Source organism: Pararge aegeria, chromosome 24 (genome assembly GCF_905163445.1).
Source record: "Pararge aegeria chromosome 24, ilParAegt1.1, whole genome shotgun sequence".
Classification (NCBI taxonomy): Eukaryota; Metazoa; Arthropoda; class Insecta; order Lepidoptera; family Nymphalidae; genus Pararge; species Pararge aegeria.
The window spans coordinates 8791778-8803976 of NC_053203.1; the positions used below are offsets into that span (position 1 = coordinate 8791778).

The 12199-nt window shown below is 36.0% G+C and overlaps 1 protein-coding gene across 11 annotated transcripts in view; it reads right to left on the minus strand.

Moving 5' to 3' along the window:
- LOC120634427 (plasma membrane calcium-transporting ATPase 3) overlaps positions 1–12199 on the minus strand; it is a 281705-nt gene that overhangs the window by 49615 nt on the left and 219891 nt on the right. For all 11 annotated transcript variants that reach the window (XM_039904957.1, XM_039904955.1, XM_039904960.1 and 8 more), the window contains 3 exons: positions 5465–5665; positions 1298–1418; positions 385–550 (listed from right to left, as the gene is read on the minus strand). In XM_039904957.1, coding sequence (XP_039760891.1) covers positions 385–550; positions 1298–1418; positions 5465–5665 — 488 coding nt within the window. The remainder of the gene's footprint in view (positions 1–384; positions 551–1297; positions 1419–5464; positions 5666–12199) is intronic.

Consider the following 12199-nt stretch of genomic DNA (forward strand, 5'->3'; position numbering starts at 1 on the left):
CATTCCCACAGACCAGACCAGGGAAAATTCAGAAACTGTAAATTCGGAAACTGTCCGAGTAACGATTTCGGGACGTCCAACTTAAAACCATAGCGCCCACCGCTGCACCAGGGACAACATTATTTCCAAACAAAACATCGATGTACCACATATCTCATATAATATACTCTAGTGTAGACCTACAGAAAAAAAAATCCGGCTAAACTTACGAGCGTATTAGGACTATCTTAGCTTGACGATATATAACTTTTTACTTGCGCCTAAGAATTCCCTTCAACCTGCATATCAGAGTCCTTACCTCTGAACCCCTCTCCACTGTGAGGGAGGAAGCTGTTGCTCAGTAGTGAGTTACTAAAAGTTCAATAAGATCAAAGAATACTTCACCTTAAGGTCATTACTCTGCAATAGGACTCCGTCAGCGGGCAGCAGGTCGCCATACTTGATCTGGCAGATGTCACCGACGACGATTTCGCTGATCGGCACTTGGTTCACCTCGCCACTTCTAATCACCGCAAACTTGTGCTCACCCTCTATCCGTGATTGGAGCCCCCTGAAATGATAGAAGCATTTGTATGTATAAAACGGATGGTAATCAAAAATTGACAACTCATTAGATATATTACATCTAGGGTGTTCGTTTAGTTACCAAGCCATTTCTTTATCAAAGGCCACTCAAAGGCATGCAATTTGGCATCCTGCTTACGACCAATGCCAATACGCAATGGACTTGTCGAACGTGGAACGCAAACAAGAACGCCACTGCAGACGCGAGTTGGACGAAGCGACAAAGGCTACTGTAGTCAATCCTATTTTTTCTAGAATAGCTTTTACTTTTAGGAACAGTACTTGAATTTTTCCTCCGCCCAGATTCCGAATTTATGTTCTTGCATGCTCGCTGTTCTATGACATTTAAAATAGTACACTTGGGTCTTGAATAGATTGCGCTTCCGATGATGGAAAGCTTCACAACCAAATGCATAAGCAGGCGTTACTTTACGGAATTTAGCAAAGTATGATCCGCAGTGTACTATCTTGCTTAGTGTGAAGTACAAATATTGAAGAAATCATAAATTACATCGTACAGATTCTCCTGCTTTTCTTGGAGTATAGAAAATTAAGCTGCATTTAATTCATTGAACGTGTATAGTTATATTGATAATGTTACTAACATGAAAAAATTTGTACGCTATATAATCAAAAGTGCTTTCCGTAGCTCTATGTACAAAGAAGAAGTTATGAACTGTCCCTCGTCCCAGAAATAATTTATAATAAACAATATATGCCAAAGTTCACTCACCTGAATTGCCTCTCTTTCGTGTAGTCATTGAACGCGGTTACTATAACGACAACTATTACAGATATTAAGATCGCCAGACCCTCGATCCACTGGTAATGGCCTTCCTCTTCGTCCAAATGCGCTGAAACACACCATAATGTCTAATTTACTACATTTAAAAATACTCCAAACTCAACACCACTTTAGTATCGAGAATGCTTCGAATGCCAAAAGATTCCGAAACATTTTTTGACATAATTCCGTTGTGCGAAAAGTGCTATTCTATACAAGCGGTTCTCTTACGGAAATCAGCACTTAAATCCTCGCAGAAACGATTCAAGTTTGGTATGTGCTACAAGCGATACAGCGCGTTTTCATGTTGCGGTGTCTATGAGAAATTGTGTTTTCAACTGTTTACAGGGGCCATTGAAACGGCTTTGTAGCATATAGGGGTAACTGAAGCCATCTATGCATGTGTCGAAAAGAGTCGACTCGTGCGAATTTCGATGAATTTTCAAGTCAGCTGTCGATATAGCTGTTTTGTCATGTTTGAATATGAAGGACACAAAGTTAAATTGATGAGGGTCCAAAGAAGCTCCTTAATTTTTTTATTGTCTTTCACGACCTTTATCGCTTTGCCCAAAAACGAAGTCCTTAAACTATTAGTCGCTCGCAACTATAACCCGTTAGTTAAGAAAATAAAAAATGTGCACTGCTGAAATTCTGAGATTTGCTCGATACATCGTTCTTTTTTCATTCAGAGCTTGACGCTATGAAAATTATTTTATTAAATTTATCATAGTTATAGTTTATTCGCTATATCTTCATTTCACTTCAAAATTGTATGTATATCATTTTAGCCCGGTTTCCTTCATATGTTAAAGGCCTGAGGAAGTAGTTGCGCGTTTGAGGATTTTTGGCCTTATTAGAAGAGTAAGGTAATATGGGTTAACAGGTGCATTACTAGCACCGGACTTGTGATTTCCTAATTGTGATCATCGCAACGGTTTTGGCTGAATTGGCTGAATGTGCAGTATTGTTGCCCGTTACGAAAACAGCGTATTTTAACCAACCGAGTGACAGCCAATTGGGCGGCATTGCGATCATAACAAGTTGAATAAGACTAGCTGACAAGGTGCTAGGGAATCTAGCTGAGTAGATCCACTTGCATTACCCTCATAAGACATTATATTTGCATATAAGTTGTCATAGCATCCAAGTATTTTGGTAATTATCCAAAAACCTATGAAATCATGAAAGTTCCAGTTTTAATACAAAATTTTAAACAAAGAAACATCCAGCTAAAGCAAAATGTCACACATTCGTTCCCCATAAAGTAGTTTTCTTTCTTTATGCTCATGCCAATAAAACAACAAAGAAATTGTAAACAGAAAATGGGTTCGCGTGTAGATTAAAAATTACAAAAATAGGAAAGGTTTGAACTGGCATTTTCATTATTTAACAACGGTTTTGTTAGTTATATATAAATCAAAAAGCGTTTATTCGTTTTGTATCACGTAATTGTTTTATGTTAGCGTAATAACTTATTTTAATCTTGAAATTAAACACAAACCTTGAAGGATTTTAAAATAGCATAAGATTAGTTATAATTTAATTTATTATTTGCACAATTTTAGGAGGCGTATTTTAATGTAGATAAACATTGTCACGTACTAGAGGAGTATTTACAGAAACTTGTATAGTGTATTGCCTCCACGAGACCAGTTTTCACGAGAAATTAACTTAAGCTTCGGAATTAAGATATTAACAATAAAGAGAAGAGAAAAGAGTTCGCTTTCGTCTGCCTCGCAGAACGCGCTGCCGTTATGAGGAATTTATACAAAATGAAAACAGTGATTTTAACTGATTAAAGTATGAACATTCGTTCAACTCCCTCGTTGGTCTAGTGATTAGCAAATTTAATTATGGATCCCGAGGGCCTTTGTCCAATTCACCGGTTGGGCTATGATTTGTTAGGTATTGAAATTTTCTGTTGAAAATCTGAGCACCAACCCGGAGATGAAAAAATGGTGTCCACAAGCCCTGCCTCTGAAAGCACGTCAGTCTGTCCGTCTCTGTTATTATCACTAACATGTGATAATAATCGAGTCTAGTCTCTATGATAGAGGTGGCCTGTTCTCAGCATTGAGTGGACACGCGGGTTTGTTTCTTTGGAATCCTTAAACAAGCAAGAAAGAGCTTATACAGAGCTGTTTGATATAACGTTTCCAAATAAATAAATATCGGTAAATAATTCGAGACCTGTAGCAGGCCTTGCGCGCTCCAAAAGCGTATTAAATAAACTAATTCTTCTGCCTCCTCTATATTGTTAATTTCAAGGTACTCTTTAATTTTGAAGATTGATGAACTTGGATGCGCAAAGCACACAAGTTTGCGTAAATACACCTAAAGACACGTTACCTAAAGAATCATCACAAATTTGCAACGTTTACCTTTCAACTTATTGCTAGCTGGAAGCGTTTAGTTAGGAACTGTATCGGAATGGAAGAGCCAGGGTGCGGTCACTACATCAACGTGATCTACTTTTAGTAAGCAACTAAAAATACATGCCCTATTGTAACCATGGTTTCTCGAAGTTAAAACGCGATCCTTCGATAGAAAGAAATCATGTATCTTTTACGTAAATCGCGCAACTCAGTAGCGGTTGATGATAAATTTCGAGATGACAAACCATGGTAGGAAGGAAGTATAACAGAGAGGGCTGACAGACATAACGAAGATGCTACAAACGAAAACCACACAGTTGTCATAGGAACACAGATTTTTCCGTTAGGCCGGTAATACACATACTAGGAAAACGAGCAATGTGCAGGAATTACATTGAAAACCATTATTTACATTCACGTGTGCTTACCAGGGTCGTCTAATGATTCCAAATTGTTATTGAAAAGAGAAAACACACTTATTAATTACAAATATTTACAAGCCAATTGAGTGTGCTCCTTTCTCCTTTGCTTCGTGATTAATTTTGCGTAGTTAACAAATAAATAATTTTACTTTTCACTTGTATGTACAGTTTTGTTTTTTTTTATTCAAACACTATACGTGTTTTCCAACGCTGAATTTTAATATTTTACGTACCACCAAATATTGCAGAAACAGCCGAACACGAATTCGCATCTCTGTGGCAATCTTTGCATCAGTAAATTCGAAATGACTGAAACTCATTTATTATCGATTGCATTTCAGTCTTAATGGAATTTCAAAAGCTCCTTTAAAAAACAGAGTTCTTTTATATCAGATAAACCAGCTTGTAATTTTTTTCGCTATGGTTGAAGATATGCGGATCCGAGTCCTGCCGCTTCCGTAAATTTTAAGTAGGTATATATTGAAAGTAAAGATAACAAGTATAGACAGAAAACAACAACAACAAAACTATCGGCTGAATACGTAACTTTTATATTGTCGCATTCATATCGATCTGCACTGATTAAAGGGCATCGATAAAGTAACCAGTCAAAGTTTGATGAGTTTTCAAACAATGCAATATGTGATAATCAAGCATAATAATCGGTTAAAGTTTTTGCATCGATTCAGTCGGTCTAGCAATCGTATTGATGTAGATCGATCTAAATTTTGTTAGGCCTCCGGAGACGGGCAATGATGCTATTTTGTTGAGTATAATAAATTTGGGTTCTAAAATTTTTAAATTTTAATAGTAGCACAATAAAACGTTGGCTCGACGAAACCTCGTTAACTCACTACTATATGATACCCATAATAAAATTGACCAAAATGGACGTACGGGCGTTTTCTCTTGAATTTAAAAGATGCAGAATATATGAGAAAATAAAACATTCATGGTACTATGGACAACTATGGTAATTATCTCGTATGAGTCCAAGATGTTATGAAGCTTGATTGCGATGCTCTTGATAAATTGTTGAATAAACTCCATCCTTTGATCCAAGATCTGCTTTTAGGAGTTACTTCAGATATAAACTCGGACGGCTCATCCAGCGTACTCGAAATTCTGTACTCCAAACTATACCCTTTTTCTTTCTCGTAATCATGCTGTTTCCCTTCAGACTTGCCAGCCTGATCATATGGAATTAACTCATCAATATATCACGGCCTTCATACAACTGCTCACGACCAAGTACAACCAACATAAAACCATAAAATACACACTCAGACACACGCACACTAAATAAATACGTGTCTTACCAAGATCCTCTTCGTCTTCGGACGGTTTGTAAAAACTCAACCCTAGCGAAACTACGGCAGCGACCTCCAATATAATGAGCGTGACGTCCTGCAACGCCTCCCATACGAGGGTTAGGAAGGTTTTGGGAGGTTTCGGCGGTATAAGGTTCGATCCGAACACCTCTCGCCTGTGCTGCAGGTCCGCTTTTGAACCGCTAAGACCTGGTGACAAAAGAGAAAAGTTTAATTAATACAATGTACTTTGTTATTTAAAATTAGAAAACAAATTGTCTTTATTATATTTAAAATCAGGAGAAGAAAATCTGGATTTTATCATAGAATTATTGAGTAAAAAATAATATGTCATGAGCATCACCTCAATAACTAAAACTAATCAGTTGGTCGGTTTAACCACGGTTAAACTATGAATTGTGGGGCATGGCTCTAATTTAGAGTTTAAACAGAGTGGTGCGAATAACATTAATTAATGGGTAAAATTCGCGGGAGTATGCGTGAGTGGTTTCCGAGCCATCCGTGTTCCTTAATCACGAGCTCGTTAGCACAATCCAAAATTCCCGTGAGTTTTAACCATTAATTAATCAGTATTCAGCCATCTAATCTCTGGTATTTGCAAAATAAAGTTTAAAAAATTGGCTTACTCCGTCAACGAGCGGATATACTACTCGTAATGTAGTTGTATCTAAATCATCCAAATTGTAATGTTGATATGAGTAATCCCGTACATCGGCGTCTATGCTTTACGATTATTGATATATGATCTATTTCTGAGCTTCCGCAACTTCATTCACATTTTTCATCGCAGCTCAGCAATGTTTTTTTTTTATAGTTTTAATAGCACAGTTCGGAAATGTATATTGTTTCTTTTTTCTAGAGAGATAAAGCATGCTTTGCTGTACGTGGTCGTCAAAGAAACAATATATTACCACGCGTTTATTATGTAAAGCTACCGTTAGCAACAACGATAGATATACGTTGTTTCTCTGTGTTTGTCCAGTTTATGGTCCGTCGGTTTTCCATGTTTTATTTAATCTCGCCTTTAGTTTAAAATGTCTCTACATCTTGACAAAGCTTAATATTTCTAATATAAGAATAAATGTAATTCAATTCACCGAAGTCCTCGATCACAGTAACTAGTCTTATTCTCTTTTTCAACCCCCAAAAAACGACACGATATTATGAGTTTGATGTGATTTTGTGTAAGTGGGTGTGTGCTGTGTGCCTTCTGTCTGTGGCATAGGAACAGATGAACGAATGAACCGATTTTGATTTCGGTTTTTTTTGTTTGAAACGTGAATGATTCGGGAGTGTTCATAGCTATGTTTAATGAAAATTGGTTCAAAATGGCCGCTGTCACCAACAGCGGATTACATATTTTTTTTAATATGGGTACTAAATTAAAGGTCTTGACTAGTAAAATACGATACATTCTGACAAATTTCAAATGCAAGGTTTTGCAGATTTGTCTTGTTAATCTGATATATTAGTAATTTGATATAGGAGGAATTGTTTAACGAACACGAGTTAGTAGAACAAGAACACTCGAGATATACAATAAACAACTTAAGCATATTGGAACAATAAGTTCTTCTAGTTTATTGTAATTCGGCAAGGCATAATATTTGTCGATGAAACAGAGTTACGGCATTTTCTCACGAAAGCTTGTGTAGATCAGCCATTATGAGATACGGCCGTAGGAGAAATTTGTAGGTACAAGAATTTTTTTATATTATGAGGAGTCTGAATTCTCATCTATATGTGTAAACTTTTGATATCATATTTACATGTCTGCATTCCTTTCTTCTCTTATAGTTAGATTTTTCTTCAAGTCCCCCTGAACACTTTGTGATACTAAAATATAACAAGTATCGATCGAATACGCTGCTAACGGCATATAAAATATTCAGAACTGCTCTCAATGAACAGAAATGGATATAGAATATGTTTATTACAGCGAAAGCTGTGATTTCCTAAAAGGGGAACAATCATACTATTTTTGGCAGTGGACCAAACTGGACGCAGTGAGCCATATTATTAAATGCCTCTACTCAGTTGAATGAAAAATGAAAAATTTATTTTATGCATCATAGTACGTAAATACAGTGTTCTAAAATAATAATTATAATAATATACTGATGGACATAGGTACTTTTTAGAAACTTCCAGTCTCTACGGTTTTGTGTCACTTGTATCAAGCTACTCTCTGCGACGCGTTTCATGTCGTCTCTCCACCTCGTGGGGCCTTAGGGGATCAACCAGCACTGCGATTTCCAGTGCGGGGTCGCAGCTCCAACTCTTTGGGACCCCAACATCCATCGGTTCTCCGATGTTTGTGCTCCGCCCATTGCCACTCTAGCTTCGAGGATCTTTGAGCTAGATAGGGTAACTCAGGTTCTTCTACGGATCTCCTCACTCACGATCACGTAGAGATACTCCATAGCATAGCTCTCTCTATCGCTCGCTGAGTGACTCTGATCATTCTAACGTTAGTAACCCTTTCAAGAATTAGTTCTTGCCTCACTTAAAATAACCTTCCACTTTTCTTAATCACGATATACCTCGTCGACGTCACGAGTAACCCAAAATAATCTTAAACGTAACTAAATTGTTACTTCAAACAAAGTTTCTTGACACGACAAACGTGACAAGACGTCATAAGTTTAACCTCAATAAATAATATAATACAATTTTAATGAAACTCCACGAAACGAGTTAAATAAGGAATCGAGTTAACGGGATATGAACAATTATGGGGATGACGTCAACGGATGGTGATAACTAACTCTCAATTAAATTCGCGTCGAAGCGACGTCAAATGTTCAACGAATTTGTTGTCACTTGTTAACGGTGGGGTCAATCTAAAGAAGAAATGACCTATTTAGACGAAAATAATGGAATAGCTTTTATATAAAATAAATCCATGGTTACATCAACGAAATAACTGATAATTAAGAAGTCGAAGTCGGAGATGTAATGGAAGATGATGAGAAGACGACGCAAACGCAGAACAGATTTTTTTGGAAAATGCTTAATCCAATGGCGTTTTTACTATGTACTGGCGTTACCCAAAGATCGGTAATTCATTATATAATATCATCATCATCATATCGACTAATTACCGACCCACTACTGGGCACGGGTCCCCGCCCACAATGAGAACAAGTTAAGGCCCCAGACTACCACGCTGGCACGCTGGCACGGCTGGTGCGGATTGGTGGATTTATATAATATGTCAACAATATCATCAATTTAGTACACCACATAAAAGAATGGAATCTGTACAAGTGAAGGGGTGATCTTTTAAAGAAGCGTGACGCTTTTTTGTACAATAACGGGTATGTGTAATAACACATTTTTTTTGATGTGTCCAATAAGTGTTTCCTTCAGTACCAGCAAATACTTAGTGAAATACCCAAAAAAGGGGAAGGAAGTGAGGGAATTTAAGGCTCACGGGAATATAAAATAAATCGTTACATATAACTAAGGTAGGGATATAAATAACAAAAGGAAAATACATAACATCAAAACATAGGTAAATAGTCTGTATTAGTAGAGATTCGATCACGTAACCCTAATAGCACTATAAAATAAAACGTAAGGGCACGCCATTAATAACGTTGGTGACACTTGCTAAAAGCAAGAATAGTTAACGTGGTAATAACAAAACACCTTGAGTATAAACGGTCACATTATAATTTTGATAACCTTGGATTTCGCTATAGGTAAAGAGTATATCAAAGCTTAAAGGTGTGACCAAAATTTTCCCGAAATTGAAGTACTTTAAACTTTGCCTTTGAAATTTGGATACACTAAAAAATATTATATTCGTTGTCAAAGTTTAGCGATGTGGCCTTTAGTTTCAATGCACGTAACACAAATAGACGTACACTTTCAGGAACAGAGCACAGTCTTTTAAGCATCCACGTACCGTCCGGAAGATCCACATTAAATATTTGATGTAAATAATTTGATACTAACTACTGGTAAGTTTGACATTATTTTGTTTAATTGGTTTACAAGATATAATGAAAATAAATTTGACCATACTATTTAGATATATGTTAAATATTATGGTTTACCAATGATTCAAGTTATAACAGTTGTTATAGTGAATTTCATGAATCAACTTGACTTTCGTTCCTCACTTCTTAATTCATAGGTGTAATAATTTTATTTATGATACCGTGCAATAATACTGTTTACTTAAGATGAGTATTTTGCTCGTTTCTTCAATTTGTTCCGCCATTTTATGTTGGGTCGTAAAATTCGACCTCCCTCTGCTCTAGATACTCGTACTAGCACATTTCGGGAAAATCGATTGCGAAACCTCTAAGCCCTTTTGCCTTCAGGCTTACTACTAATACGGCCTTCGTTTTAATAAATCTTTTTCTGAAAGCCCGTTTATTTCATATACTGTACCATTCATTTAATGAAGTTAAAACACCTGAATTAGGACCAGAAAACTCTTAAAATCGGATAGAATATAAAAGTTTTCATCATGTTAGGAAATAAATAGATTTTTTTAATGTTTTCATCATCATCATCATATCATCCCTTTACCGAACCATTACATACAGGGCACGGGACTCATTCCACAATGAGGCATGCAGGTTTCTTCACGATGCTTTTTTTTATGTATCTCAAAGGTTTTCCCCCGAAGGAAACATTGTTAGGCTTCTATATATGAGGCATAGCTTATTATATCTTATCATAAATTATTATTAACATCAAAGTATAAACGTATCGGTGACCTTACCTGAATTTATGAAAATCAAGCTATAACCCATTGTTTATTCACACCTTCAAGTATCTTTTGATAAAATGGATTAATAGCAAGCAAGAAGCTATTTCCATGAACTAACTAGAAGAAAAAGCTTTATAAAATAGGACCGAGGGCATCGAACTCTTTGTACTCATTAAACAACTTTTGGTATTGTAGATTAAATCAATATTTTCTGTTTGTTTCGAATCCACTGATTAGTTTCGTGAAGGAACAGAAACGGGCATACCAACAAAATGGTTTAATTATTCGATTTTAATTGAATTGTATGTAGAATGCGATTTTATTTTAAAATATTAGTACATAATGCTACAATGAAATCAGCAAGCGCAGCACATAAAATAAGAACCGAAAATAGAGAGCAAAAAAAACGCAAGCCAATAAAAGAAGTTACTGGAAATCGTAAATTGGAATAAAATTAAACAAAAAAGACCTTGCTTGTTGAAAAAAAGGCTTTCGATAGAATGCAATACTTATAAAAGTTTTGGAATTTGGTTCAAAATGACTTTCATCATTCCAGAGCGAATCTTACGACGAATAAATAGTTTTAAGAAATACCATGGCTGGAAATAAATAAAAATATATCTTACAATGAAACCTAAAGGTGTTTACCCAAAAGAAACCAACATAAATTTAAGAGAATAAACATCATCAAAGTCGATCCCAACTGTAGTATATTTTACGATCTAAGTGCCATGGAATGTTTATACAAATGTGAAAACGGTACTTCAAATATTACAGTTTATAGCTTTAAATTACGAGTATAAAGTACTAGAAAATACGAAAAAGACCAATATTAATGGTCGGCACCAATCGAAAAGGAAGAATTTAATGTCTACCAGATTAATTACGAATTAAGTTAGCGACATTGATTCCATAAACAAATTAACTATACGATGATGAACTCCTCCGCCAGATGAACATTTCAACTTATTCAGTTTTACTTACAGAAAGTATTCTAAAAATCAACATGATTCAAAACGAGACAGAACGAGGGAAAACTTCAAGCAAGCTGCAAAATACAGATTAAAAATACTTTGCACGGAGTACTAAGAAATATAAAAGGAACAAAGATCTTGAAACGAGTAAATTCCCAACAGAATGAGACGGGGGCCAAACGAACAGTATCAATTTGACAGGCCAAACATCATTAAAGTCGGTGAAAAGGAAAGTCGTCAGTTGTCTTTACGACGGAGATATAAATATTGCCCAGATACACTGTATAGAAGGCCAATGAAAATTTTTTGATTACATAATATAAAAGATTTTAACAGCCCTGCGTTTTTGCCGTCGTAATTTTATAAACTTTACAATATAAAAGTATTAAATCAGTAATTAAAGGGAGTTTGTGGTCTCGTATTTTCTTGCATGTTATGGCAAATAATGTATGTGAATACGTTAGCCTAGTTAACTTTCTCGTATGTTAAAGCTTTTTCTAAATATAAGACCTTCTATCTTATCGTAGAATTTTCTTCCACCTCCTGCACAGCTAGCATGGGCAGGAGACGAATATCTCCCCGGAGGAAGGATAAAAATTTATTTTCTCCCGCAGCTTCACCAAATCTCAGACCATTAGCGCAGAAGTGGAAATAATATCCAGATAATGATCCAAGTGGGTTCATTCCATGTTCCATTCCCATGTTTCCAGGTGACACGTTGATAAAATCCCCTGTCAGAGGATATAATCGGGGGATATAATTTTTGTCTCCTGCCTGTTATAGCCCCGCTAAAGATCTAAGTGTATAAATAATACGTTATGGAAAAAGTAATATTTTATTTAACCTTAGTGTATATTTTTTTAGATAATTCATCAAGGAAGTCCATGTTCCATTTCCTTATAATCCACCGTCAACAGCATTTCCTACCATGGCTCTCACGAAAAGTAGTCCCTTTGGAAACATTCTGCAATTTAAATTTACAACGACGGAATGCACCAGAATTCTTGAAAAGCACAATGG